General features: G+C 37.6%; 1 protein-coding gene and 1 non-coding gene across 2 annotated transcripts; both read left to right on the top strand.

Moving 5' to 3' along the window:
- The first annotated feature begins 4,747 nt into the window (after positions 1–4,747).
- On the top strand, positions 4,748–13,687 carry LOC145764949 (ras-related protein Rap-1-like). The gene is made up of 3 exons (XM_082576658.1): positions 4,748–4,923; positions 11,537–11,761; positions 12,038–13,687. The coding sequence occupies exons 1-3, from the start codon at positions 4,832–4,834 to the stop codon at positions 12,312–12,314; spliced, it is 594 nt and encodes a 197-aa protein (XP_082432784.1). The 5' UTR covers positions 4,748–4,831; the 3' UTR covers positions 12,315–13,687.
- LOC145765771 (U6 spliceosomal RNA) lies at positions 9,784–9,890 on the top strand. Its single transcript, XR_014288645.1, has one exon. It is a non-coding gene; the product is annotated as a U6 spliceosomal RNA (small nuclear RNA).
- Positions 13,688–14,394: the final 707 nt, after the last annotated feature.

Raw genomic sequence — 14,394 nt, 5'->3', positions numbered from 1 at the left:
TGTCTTATTATTTTTTACTTTCTTTAAGCCTGTGAAGTTTCTAAAAAATGCTGTGAAGTGCTGGATTAAGGCTACTGTAGACGCAGAGGTGGTTTTTTTGCGCCTAAGGCGCGAAAATTTTTTTTGCACGGGGGCCTCCCGATCTAAAAGTGCCCTGGGCCCTCCATCAGCTAAATCCGGCCCTGGATATGTGAACCTCACAGAGCTCAACAAACGCACAATCCTGTGCCTGAATCGTAACATGACCTGTGGCGGCCTCAAACGCAAGAAGAAGAAGAAGTACATTCAGTAGCGTAGACAGGAGGTACATGGGGTACTTTTGGGCCTGGTTCTGGGATGATATTAAGGAGGACCGGTTACCTTTCCAAAGGAACTTAAAGAAATCACCTCGTATTCTTTGGATGTAGTGCGTATTTCTTAGAAGTTTCTTGTTTCGAAGACCGAGGATTTCATTGGTACCGGCCCAAGTTACCCTCTTGACGGCCCAGCCTGTTAACCGATATGTTTATAAAGTTTTTGTTTTGATTTGGTACTATCGCAGCCCCATGAGAATCAAAATGCTAGGACGGGATTGAAGTGTTTGAAGCGGCGGTTCACTCATAATTCGCTTCTGTATTAGAACGTCTACCAATGTTATATCAGCGTAAAAAAGAGATGTGCGCTAGCACTACAATTCTTCCAATGTGACTGGTTTAGATTTCGAAACGAATGCAAAATGAAAAAAGCTTTGATATAACAACATTGAGTAACAGTAACGTAATATATGATCCAATACGAGGCAGAAAGAGTTTCCGGTTTTAAATTACTGTGTGTGTGTAGTGACACAAGTTTTGCAAAGGTTTGAAATTCCATCAAGAATAGCCTTTTCTAATGCAGATGACTTAATATCGTGGAATTAAGTTTTAGTTTTTGATCGTCAGAAATAAAATCAAACTGAACTGAGTTATTGTGAGTTCTCAGAATGGCCATCTTTGGCCTGTTGCTTCCGAAATTTTCTTACAGTATTTTGCAAAAAGCTACTTCAGCAAGGAGACAATTATAAATCAAGATTCATTAAACGTTGGTAAAAATTAATTAGAAAGTGGTTAGATTTCATAGTATTTGAATGATGTAAAGCGAACCTACGCAGTGAATCCCATGGCGGATATGATGTCACAGTTATGACGACAAACAGGAAGTATTATAAGCAACACGAACAAAAACAAACAGCAGACAATGCAGTCTAATGCATCTTTCAAACAAAGTTTTTTTGTGTTAGATTTCATGCATCAGAGCAGTAACTTTTTAGCACAGTAAACATACCGTTTTGCTAGTACCGGTAGGCTATTTCCAAGTAAAAATTTCAGACTTTAACTGGCATCTCTGAAATGTCGTAGAAGTATCAGAAAGATATTTTTTGTCCAGTTACGGATTTAAGATTTCAGCTTGGTAGTGTGCTATTGGGTTGAGAAATTGTCAGATATCTGAAAGAAACAACTTTTCTTTTGTCTTAGTTTTGTTTCATAATTATCAAGATAGAAACTTGTTTCGTCCAGATTAAATTGGCTTCGAACAATTGTAGCAACGTAGCCAAAGTAGTCATCTTAACCCGTCTGGACAATACCAACGATTGCAACTTTTTTAACTGCCAATTCTAGATTAGTCATTAGTGTGGCTCAGAAATATCCTTCAAGACTATTTTAGAAGGTAAAATTGGTTCCTACTCAATAAAGCACCTAAGACCAGTGTTATCAAAACCTATCGTTGGAAGCAAAGCTACCTGTGGACTTCGGACTACCTTGTTATTGAAAAAAGATACAGTCTTAAACCGCCCATAATTGTTTTTACTTTTCCACTTGTTGCAGCAGATGCAGGAGGGTTAGGGTTAGGGAAGCTTATCAAACTCTTTAACTTTGTAAAAACACAAATTAGTAATGCCATAAACACTAAACAGCTGTTGATGCATTTAAATGTCAGTCCCATCTAGACTGTGTCGAATTATGACAAGCAGATTTTTCTTGGCATAAGTTACGCTTTTCTAACTAATTGATTGTGTTTACTATTGAACTCAACCAGACAAATTCGCCACTAAGGGGCATTGAAGTTCGCAAGGCCTTAATTAAAATTAGCTGTAAAATCTACTTGAATACAGTGAAGAAATCGGCACGCCTACTGACTAACAATATTGAAATTTTCTTGCGCAAGCACTTGAGATTTTTCGGCTATCCTGTGCGGAGCGCTTGCTTTGATAAGCGCATTAGCTTTGTGACGTAATACTCATAACAAACAACAAAGTGTGAATGTGCATTGAAGAGACAGACTTGATGAAGCGATTTTTGAATCCAATAAAATAATGATTAGTTTGAGAGGTTTTATGTTAAATGAAAGATGAGTAGAAAGCGTTGAGAAACTTGATTTTGAATGTGTTTTTGAGAATATGAGTTTTGTACTTTGCTGGCATGAGTTTAAGTTCGGTTTAGGTTTAGATCGAATAGTTTTATTGTGAAAAGTGATAAAAATGCTTGGTTATTTTTTGCTGTCTTTAAAGGTAGGTCCAGAAACTGGCATATTCTAGCTTAGACCTTTGTAAAATATGTTTCGTGGCGCGTGAATGATATCTAGGTTTTCCTTTGCTATCGCGCTTGCTACTACAAATAAAAAGCCTTCTCACTAGCTAAACAACTCTATGAACAATGGAAATCGCCATGCAAGATTATGTCACCTTTCCCATTTGTTGACATATCACATAGTACAGCATAACAAATAGATAGTAGACCACGAATTAATGGGATTGAATGGCATTATTCAAGCTATGACTAGAAAATTAATAGACCTGACAGATTCCATGTCTGTCTCTTTATTGTTGTTCTCAACTTGTTAGGATACGATTTTAAATTGTCTATCTCTTATAGTTGTTTAGAATTATTTTGTTGTTTTCTTCAAGTGTATTTGCAAGTATTTCCTTAGGAGGGCATGGAATTTTGGCCTGAAACGTTTGAGTTTATTTCGTTTGTTAGTTTTTTTAAATTGTTTGAATAGCTTAATGACATTCAACCTTATTAATTTGTTTTCAGATACTATGCTACGAGTGGCGTAGCCAAGGGGGGGGGGGGTTTGGTGGTTACAACCCCCCCCCCCCCTTTGGCACGCGTGTGACGTCACGATATTGAGAATGATGCTTTCAGTCTAAAAAAATTTTGCCTAATTTTAAACAAAATTGCACTAAAAGAGCGAGTTTTGCCGATACTAAACATTCAAACATCTCAGCCAGGAATTAGCAACAAGAAAACACAGAGACTTAGCTTTATTTCCGAAAAATGCCGAAGAAAACATGATCTTATCCTTTTGCTATGCTACCGCACAGCACCATTTTACAGGAATATTCGTACCCACATTTTTGTTGAAAATGCTCTCAGAATATCCAAATTCAAAGTAATTTTTCAAAATTTTGTGGGGGGACCCCAGACCCCCCCTTTCAAAATTCCTGGCTACGCTACTGTATGCTACTATAGGAGGTGATTGACCTATAATAAAGTTGTGATTTATATTTCAATTGCAACCCAGCCATAACCCTGTATGTGGTGATATGATATCATATGAATGTAAATCGTAGAACCTTCCGGTCAGACACTGTTCTAACACTTTCTCTTTTGAGGCAAAAGTGCGCTTTATTTAAATATAATATTTCGTTACTTATCTTCAGTTGATGCTTTACTTTTGTGTAATAGTTTGCAGTTGTCCACATCAGCGATGCCTGGAACGGAATGTGTCATGTAATGCGGAACTAACCGATAAACAGTTAATTATCTACATTGTCGTGACGTAACCACCAAAGAAACTGCTCTAAATTGAATAGATGGATCTTGTAAGCGCAGAATTGCACACTACGTCATGCAAATGGATTTTTGCTCCATTCTTGCAGAATTGTTTCACAACATTGGATGATAAACGCCTGGAATTTCCTTCTTCGCTTCGAAAGCGCTTCGACAAATTGTGTAACCTCAAAATGTCAAATGTTAAATATACTCAATATATGACACTATATACGACAAGTTTTGCAACCAAGAAATGTTAAATATGCAGTGGTGCGTGGCTGAGTCTTCTACAAGCCAGCAGTTGTGAACTGAGCAAGTGACTACTGAGCTAGCAACATTTCAGCAAGTGCCTGAAGTTGAAACTGAGCAAGTAACAACTCAACAAGCCGGAACTTGGAATGACACAAGTCAGCAAAATGAGTGACAAGCAAGTCTGACGTGAGCACGAAAATCTCATTTGCTGACTTATACGACCCGTAGGCTAGGAAACTGATACGTAGGCTAGGCCTACAAGTGACAGTGGGAAGTCATTCTGTTATATTTTTTTTTACAAGTGAGACTGCTTCAAGTAACTGGCCTGCAAAGATCTACCTAGTAGTTCTGTAATGAAATAATTTTTCATCAAAGCCAGTCAAAGAGTTGCAGAGCGAAGTTTTTAACAGTCAAGTAAATTCAATGTTTAAAAATTTCAAATTTGTTCAGGTATATATTTCAATTTTCAACCAATGTATTATTTCCATAGATTCAACTGGTAAATGCTTTTTTAGTATTTTTGTGTTGAAACTGGATAAAACAGTTATTTCATATTATTCCTATAAAATATAAATCCATGTCTTGGCGAAGTTTTTCGACAAGCTGACATGGAATTATGCTATTACATCTGTTCACAAAAGAAATAATTTTAGCTTAAAATGTGACCCACTCTTATACTTCTGTGTTTTAGGTATTTTCGTTTCGAGAAGCAGTGAAAGTTTTGCACAACTCAGGTGGTTAATTTTGTATCTTTGATTTATTCACTCAAGGATTTCTAAAAAAACATGAGGAATTTCAAGATAGTGTTAATGGGTGCCGGGGGGGTAGGAAAAACGTCAATGACAACACAATTTGTGCAAGCCAAATTCGATGAAAGGTAAGTCATTGAAAAACTATAGTTTGTACTGTAGCTTAATAATGCAACTTATTATCACGCAATAATAAAGCGATAGTCTACCTCTATGACAATCGTACAGTATGTAGCACAAAAGCCAGTATTAGTCGTCATTTTATCATTTCCATTAAATCGCTCATGAAAGCTTTCTTTAGAATTTAGATCATTTCACTAATCAGTAGTCACCTCATGAAATCAGAAAACGTTCGGCAATTAGGAAGATCAATTTTTTGAAGTTGATTTAACGTCTGCAGACGTGGAATCAATTTAAAAAAGGCCAATTCCATGTGCGAGGCTGAATTAACTTTTATTCAAATTCGAAAATTATCCATTTGGATTGGAATGGTTTTCTTTGAAATGACTAAACCAATGTTGTTTTCAGTGTTTTCTCTTGAGACTATTTGAATCAATTTAAAACTAAGTTATGCTGTAGTTTGTCAGATCTACAAACGGATACAATGGTTTCCTTGTCAGTAACTTAGAGCTAGGTTTTCCAATTTACAGGATGTTAGCTCTTGTAAATATTTTCTTTGGCCTACTTGACATTACGTAACGTCAACGTAAGAGGTGCGTAATCATTATAACCTGAACGTACGTCAGTGAATTGTCGGTTCTGTGCAGCGTTTAAACATCATTTTCATTAACAAGTTGTATGATCACTCCCCATGGCCGAGGATGACGGTACCAACCAGGTCCTAGGTCCCAAAATGCACTATATTCAAGGCATATGTGGTGGTTCCTTCAAGTTTGCAGGTTCCTTGGAAAGGTTACCGGCCTGGGTCCAAAAGTGCCTGGGTCCAAAAGTACTCCCTGAACCCCTGGCCTGGGTCCAAAAGTACTCCCCTGTCAATCTTATTGTCACTTACCGCCTCCAAGCTACAGCCCGGCCTTTTAAGCTGGCTTGCTTTTTTATGCTTTTTTTTGTAGCGGACGTCGAATAGTCTAGACTAGAGCATCCGCCCATCCCTAGCTGTAACTGTTACAGCAACATCCCGAGTACAAGCACGGTAGTGGTGATGATCTGAGAATGATATCTTGGTTTCTGCAAGTATGAGTTTATTGCAAAGAAAAAAAAACAAACAAACCTCCAGATCGAAAACGTTGCAGCCAAATAATGCCTAACTTGATTACAAACAGAATGAGATGAACTGAAACAAAACCATGATTCAGAACATAAAACTAAACTATGACCATAACTGAACTGACACCGTGACTTTCAAGAAAAGAATCCGTGGTGAACTGACTGAAAATAACGCACCACCCTAACTATGACTAAGAAAAACCATACTGATTTTTCTTTAATGCCAGACGGGTTGATTTAAGAGAAACTCAGTGTGATTAGAATGCTCATAGCAATGTGGCATGCGGCAGATGCACAACGCTAAAAAGACGTAAAACTACGTATATGTATAATGTATATCAAACTGCCGATTGCATTGCCGTACTTTTACACTAATCACGCGCAACTTAGTTAAAGTCTTACGTCACAATGGCTGGCTTTGATCGAGTAATGTTGATGGCAAGGTTGGTTACAACATTGGATTACACGAGTAGGCTAGTTTTACAGCAAGATGCAGCAAAACTTGTTAACTTTTGTTATTACTGTAAGAAAGAAAAAACACAGGAAAAATTTTAAAAGTGAGAATGAGGGCGATGAACCTACTCGCTTTTTGACACTTTCGCTCACATGACACGCAAAAATAAACCTAATGAAAGAAGCCTAGTGAAACTTTGCACAGCAGAAAATAGTAAAGTTAGTGTGCAGGCCCGGATTTAGGGGGGGCAGAGGGGGCAGTTGCCCCGGGCCCCCCAACTTTTGAAGGGCCCCCCTATGTGAAAAAAAATGTGATTTTGTGTTATTTTTTTCCTTTTGGCCTTTGAAGTTTCTGCAAAATGCTGTGCAGTACTGGACTGATGCTACTGTAGACGTAGAGACGGTTAAAAATTTTTTGCACGGGGGCCCCCCGATCTAAAAGTGCCCCGGGCCCCCCATCAGCTAAATCCGGCCCTGTTAGTGTGGGAGTTTTCCGACTCGTGTCCAAAGCATTGTGACGCAAGAATCCATACGACCTCGTTCGTTGAAAGTTAATCAGTTATGCGCCGCGGCTACAGGGCGCTTTGATTCTTCAAGCGCACGTCGTTGGTCTGATGAAAGCCTTTCAAAGTGACTTCGCTGAAATTTGAAAAAGCCTTCCAAACCGTAGCTATAGTTCTCAAATGGCGAACAATTATCAAAATAAAGTGATTAAACATGACGATCTCGTTTGCTGCCCATTATCAAATCCGTTCAAAATTTGTCCTAAAATTTTTTGTTTTAAATTCAGTTGTTTTTTAAACTTTTCTGTATTAGTGTGTGTTGTATCAGTATAAATCAATTTAATTAACCAGCGCAAGAGTTTTTAATGATAAATTACTTAGTTTTTGACATAAAAATCGAACGTTGGCCACTGGCCAGCAATCAAGCCTAGTCAGTTTTTAAGCAGGGCTGCCAGACAAGTTTGGATCAATCGCACATAGCCTAAATCGACAAAAGTGCTTTTTTTTCCTGTTTTTATTTGAATGCGAAGTGTTTGATTTTTTTTAATTGATTTTAAATTTTGTTGCTTTATGTCAGTGGAAAAGTGACAAAAATTGTCATAAATTGTTATTTTGGGCTCAAACTTTGTAATGATACGTCGCCTGGATTTGATTTGTTAAATTTCGTCTGAAGAAAACATTATTGACCTATTGTGTTGTTCGGTTACACTCAAATATTTCTCATTTACTAGTTTCAGGATTGTTCGCTAGTTTCATGCAGCCTAACAGGTCACACTGAGAGTCACTCAGCCATTTCTTTTATGACAGAACAATAGGCCTATACCTTTTTTTAAATTTTGATTATTTTTGTATTGTAATACTGTTACTAAAAATGTTTTTACTCGTATAGTCTTGTACTATTTATTGGCTTGAACTTTTCTCTGTTGTACTGAAGTTTAAACGCCCTTGCTACAAGAGTTTATTGATTTTAAAAGTTTTTCCTATTTTTAATCACCCGGAATAAAGTTTATATTTGAATAAAAAACCACAGGACTTCACTTGAGGATCGCAGCAGCACACGATTTTTTTTTTCTTTCATTAATATTACTCAACATCAGCCTATCTTGTTTCAACGTAATTTGCCGATGCTTGACATTTGTCACATTAAGAACTGGGAAGCAGCTGACTCGATGACTGATATAGTCTTTCGCTGCTTCCTGTCTGTTGTGGTATTTAGATAGCTATTTTATTCGTATTGTCGCAACAGACAAAAGAAAAGGTTTCTCTCTCTCTCTTGTAAGCTTAGTTTAAATGGCAAAATCATCATTTCCGTAGGGTGGCAATTGACTTGTAGACCGTATGGTCGTTTCGTTGTCTCCCAGTCGGTATGGGAACTTGTGTAACTTTGCATTGTGTACATTAATTGCATATTTCAAACATCTACCTTTGTTCCTGTTACTGACAAATAAAACATTGATTGATTGATTGATCGATGTTAAAACTGGTGTGTCCGCCGTGAGACTTAATTTGTCCGCCGAGATAGCTGCTCAGACCGGACACGTTTGTCCGCCGTCAACAAAAACGAATTTCGAGGCCTGCCTATCTATGGCGAAGTTACATTTCACTGATGGTGTGACATACATTCTCACTATTATCATCAAAAGGATTGATCTGGAAGAAATGATTGTTGATTCTGCACTAGATAAAATGAGGTGCAATGTAGGCTACACATTGTAGGCTACAATTATTATTTACAAAACGATGAGTGAGAGGTGCAGCGGCTGCATATTTGATCATACTTAAACGCCTACTTTCTATGTATAGTATATTTTGTGTGATTTATGCAGCGCATTAGAGAAAAATGTAAATGAACTAAAACAAACTCGAAGTCCATGAAAGGCAATGGATTAACAAAGGAATTAACTACAGAATCACAAATTTCACTGCGGCCTCTATGCCAATTTGTAACCATTTTATCACTAGTTGATGGTCAGCTGTTTTAAAAATGATTTTGCTTCTCAATTTCTATGCTGTCGTCATTATAACTGTTTAAGCTACATCATGTAATCGACTCTATAATGCCAGTTCACGCTGCTGTTTCTACGATAATCTATGCTAATTAATATATGAACACTGTAGGCCAGGGGTCACCAACCTTTTTTGCATGCGGGCCACTTTGGCACTAAGGAAAGCTGTGACGGGCCGTACTATTAAAATTTTAGGTAGGTTGACTCTTATGCTAGAAAAGAACTCATTTCGTATTCAGTATCCAGCGTTACATGTTGTTGATATTTATCTTAGAATACCGCAGCAACAAAATTAATCGAACAACGCTACTGCCAGGCCAAGCTCCTTTTACAACACTTTTGACTTTTTTAGCAATGACTAATAAATGAGGCCACTTGGTTTGCGCACTTATAGCGAGGCGAGCGGTTTTATCAGAATATTCATCACCAAGCAAGAGTGGTGTTGTCTCTTCGCTTCACAAAAGATATCTTGCAGTTAACAATTTCAATAAACAAGGAAATGTTTGACACATCGCAATACAGGCAACAATAGTGACCTGCGAACATATCAGCGAAAAATAGGCTCCAATAACAGGGAAAAAGAAACCAGGTACCATGAAACAAACGCTTGTGGAAATCACCGAAAAACCGAAATTCTATTGTAATTCATGAATTGAACAGTGTTTCCTCTAAAAAAGCAATGAATTGGTTTTTCATCCTTTTTGTGAGAGTCTATAAAACCGTCTTTTTTATTATAGACAACGGTCACTTGCGGTGCTTATCAGCATGGCAAGAATTTGTTGATTAACAACATTTTGCAGTACTTGCTTCGGCAGTACATATACTAAAATTGGAACGATATAGAGAAGATTAGCATGGCCCCTGCGCAAGGATGACACGCAAAATCGTGAAGCGTTCCATATAAAAAAAAAAACATTTTGCAGTACTAAGCTAAATATTTTCATAATACAATCAGAAAAAGTCTTTAAATTTATATATAATATTTTGCCAATTCATTATAAATTGAGTTGGCACACCGACCTATTTCGACAACAAGACCTTGCATAAAGAGAACACTGCTCGTGAAACACAATAACGGTGAAACGCACACCAGTGTTTACATGACATTTGCAAACTTAAAATAAGCAACCCTATGCTCACAGACAATTTCGAAATTCGAAAACATACGTTTTAATCAACCACTGGGACAATGTGGCTGGACATCGCATTAGAATAACTTTAAACAACCCCCACCTAGAACTATAATCTGATTGGTCGGTCGGTGGAATCGTATGCAAAGCGAAAATATGCTTCCCGGAAAGTATTTTTTGCCTTCGTGCTCTTTAACTCCTCAAGAAAAGTATTTTTGGTTATACTTGTATGCTGATGCCTTCCGCGGGCCGCAGCGATACAGCGTGGCGGGCCGCATGCGGGCCGCGGGCCTCCAGTTGGTGACCCCTGCAGTGTAGGCTAATACGATTAATGTTTTTTTTGCGTGATTATACCCACATTGTGTACAAACGTCGTTTTCGTACATGATACGGAAGGTAAAAGTTGAGCCCCCTCTAGAGTACTTATTGCCCTCCCTGGTGCTCCAAGCTAGTTACGGGCCTGTATCTGTGCACGTGGCTGGTGTGCAACTAGGCCTACGCCAAGCTTCAAAGAACTTACACAATTTTTTCTCCACGGGAGTGAAAACAAACCATGATGCATTGCACGTTGCGATATTTGTAATAGGCTACGGCAGCTTGACACTTGGGCTATTTTCAGACACAGCCTAAAAAATAGTTTGGTTAAAAGAATTTAAACGGAAAGAATGCATTATTCTTTTTTTTACAAGAAATTACATTTTTTTTAAACCAATAACAAGCTCCATTTTCCACATGTCATGTTAACATCTGACATCATGATTGTGTTATGTGTATGTCACTTCCGCATCAAATGACATGGTATATCAGCATTTCAACCAACATCCAGTGCTGTGAAGAAACAGCAGATTTTCTTAACCAAGAATAAGCTGATGCTGCGTAGATACAGTAGATCATGGCCTAATAATGACTCAACGACTTAGATCACAGCCTAAGAAAAGCTCTTGTTTGACATTTTATAGACATAGCTTTAGTGGGAACCTTTCGTTAAAATCTGTATAATTTAACATTTTTTTAAAGAAATTGGCCTTAATTGATATTAAACACTTGTTGGAGTTAAATGTAGTGTTGATAGTTGTGTAGTGTCCGGTGACGTAGCTGGAAAGAAATTTTTTAGAAGGGTATAAACGTAGGCTAACTGTGAGGGGGGGGGGGGATATTTCAATGTATGAAATGAAAAAAAATGTTTGAAAATATTATTACTAAATGCAACCAAACATTTATGAAACTTCATTTAACATACGGTACAATATCACATAAACGTTACCATAATATTAAAAGCATATTTTTGTGTGGGGAAGGAGGTGGCAAGATACAATATCTGGAAGAGAAGGGGGCGTATGATGCTCCGAGCCCCCCCCCCCATGGCTACGTTCCTGGTAGTGTTGTAGGCTTATCATTTTTTACATAAAAATTATGTTTCAGATACGAACCCACGATAGAAGAAATACATAAAAAGCCAATTGAAATCGATGGTGAAAACTGCATGCTAGAACTCGTAGACACGGCTGGGATGGAGCAGTTTACACAGATGAGAGATCTCTACATTAAAAAAAGCGATGGTTTCATTTTAGTATATTCCATAATCGACCCAACAACGTTCGAAGATGTGAAAACAATACGAGAGCAAATAGTACGAAATAAATACAGGTATCGTTACTTTTTTTTCATAATTGATTACGATTAATTTGATTTTTCTATAATTGATTACTTTTTTTTATAATTAATTTTTATTTAAATTTTTTTTTTAATTATAATTAATTGATTAAGTAGGATGATTACTTTTCTCTCCCCCTCCGAAAACATGCCATTTTTGTTATGATGTAAATTGTATTGGTTGAAAGCTACATTAGCATGTCGTCTAACATTTATAGAGCTATATTGTGTTATTGCAATTTGTATTTCATGAATTTTTGTATTTTACAGTGAACAAGTTCCTATTGTTTTGGTTGGAAACAAAAGAGACTTAGCTGAGCATGAAAGAGTTATAGAGGAAGAGGTGGGGGCCCAACTAGCCGCAAAATGGCCCCATTGCCGATTTTTGGAGACTTCAGCAAGGGAACACCAAGAGATTGAAAGCGTGTTTGTTCAAGTTGTCAGAGAAATTATTTCTTTTGAAAAAACAAGAAAATCTCGTGTTGCCGCTTTGAAAAAAGAAGCCACCACAAAGAAAAAGTCTAGCGGAAAATGCATCGTCATGTGATGACGTAGGCTTACATGGCGATGACGTGGCCTAATCTTTACTGCAATGTAACATCATTTCCTCCTCCAAGCGGTAAACGAAGATCAGTTTATGATCTCTCTGAAAGAAATCTACCGTAGAGAAAAAGGTTTTTAAAGTGTCGTGCTGTCTTGTTGTCTTTGCAAACTCGTGAATTAGTCCACTTGTACCACATCTAGTAAATAAGAAAAAAGTTATTGGACTATATTTAACTCTGTAGCAATGATTTATCTCGCTCAAAGCTCTGATTAATGCAGTAAATTTATTAATTTGCTGCAACACATTCTCTCACTTGACTGAATTAATCCTTGGTTAAAAAAACCTGTTCTAAGCCACAGCTGATATTCAATTTTCTATTGAATTTATGTGTATTTTCGCAGTGTAAGCTACTTAAAGTTTTTCGTTTATACAAGGCCTACAGTATTTAATGCTTTTTTAAAATGCTATCCTTGGTTATCTACGTACTGGAAGTTTGAAATTTTGCTCTGCCTTGAAAAAGAACGAGAGCCATCGATTTACAACCAGTAGCATTGACAGGGGGGTCCGGGAGGTGATTTTGGACTCCGACCCGGGATAATTTTATGGGCCCAAAGACTAATCACTGCGTATTCTTTGGACATTGCGTTTTGCTTATAAATATCTTGATTTGAAGTCCAAGGAAATGGTAGTCTAAACTCATTGTCCAAAGTCCAAAAAGTCCAAACTCATTGGTACCGGGCCCAAAATATCCTCTCAATGGCCCTAACAATGGTACAGTCTTTACAACGGGGTGGCATTGGTGGATTATGATTTTGATCAACTTAACGTTTCAGGTTTGACTGATCTGAATAAGAAAAACTAATCAAAATTTGGTTTCGTGTTTTTTGTTTATAAAATGCGAATATGTAGAGCCGTTAAAAAAGGGTATTTTGCGCTCATTATCAAGATTTCGGACCCTCCATGACAGCATATAAGGACAACTATAAAAAATCAAGGGAGAAAAAATTACGAAAATATTGGTGAAATTATTGCAAAAAATGTAGTTTACCATCAAGACGTAAGGAATGTCCCTAAAATTGAATGAATGAATGGGATACAAATGCGCTAGCGTACAAAGCAAAAATGCCTTGTGTTTTCCTGGAGTTTTCTGGCCCCTTTAGAAAGGTTCAAGGGACTCTGCAACTATCTCTTGCTCAGGGTCAATAAGCTGAACCCCCTGTCAAGGCTACTGCGACTATAACGTAACATCGATGTGAAAAGATATATCAAACAAGGCAATTGACATTTTCTACGTGGGGCCTCTCCGTCACTGTGCAATTGACGTTGTGTTTGTGCATAGATTATTATTTTGATTAAAAGTTGTTTCAAACACCGTCTTTTGTTGTGTGGTTAACCAGCCTTGAAATCAGCGATCGAAACAACCAGAGGCGGATCAAGCAAGTAGCTGTAAGGGGGTGATTTTAACAAAACACAATGATGTGCAGGTCTACATTAATCGGACCTTGCAAATACACCATAGCCTACAAAAAAAGTTACTTTTCTGTGTTTTAAGAAGATTCGCCACTGCAGACAGCTATAAGCTATTTAGGCTAATGCATGAACTCACTAGCGTACGCAGGGGGGGGGCCATTGGGCCATGCCCCCCCCCCCCTTTAAAATGTTTTAGTAGTTAACGACGTAGATTAAGCCATTTAATATGTTTTGCATTGCTCTGTCAAAGCAATTAACAATATAGACTAAGCCAATACGAAATACATGGCCCAATCCACCTACCCCACCCCAGGTATGCCAATGTAGCATAGTGTTATGTAAGCCTATTATAGTGAGAAAGAAATGGATAAAGTCTAAACTAAAACCATACTGGGATATCATGAAAACGTCTAGCTTTATTTCCGAAAAATGCCGAAGAAAACATGATCTTATCCTTTTGCTATGCCACCTGACAGCACCATTTTACAGGAATATTCATACCCACATTTTTGTTGAAAATGCTCTCAGAATGCACCAAATTCGAAGTAATTTTTCAAATTTTTCTGGGGGAGGCCCCCTGACCCCCCGCCACTGGGTGTCGTTTTAGGCGAAA

This window comes from Aplidium turbinatum, chromosome 2 (genome assembly GCF_918807975.1).
Source record: "Aplidium turbinatum chromosome 2, kaAplTurb1.1, whole genome shotgun sequence".
Lineage (NCBI taxonomy): Eukaryota > Metazoa > Chordata > Ascidiacea > Aplousobranchia > Polyclinidae > Aplidium > Aplidium turbinatum.
Note: the sequence above shows the minus strand (reverse complement) of the source record. Positions and strands in the feature narration are given on the sequence as shown.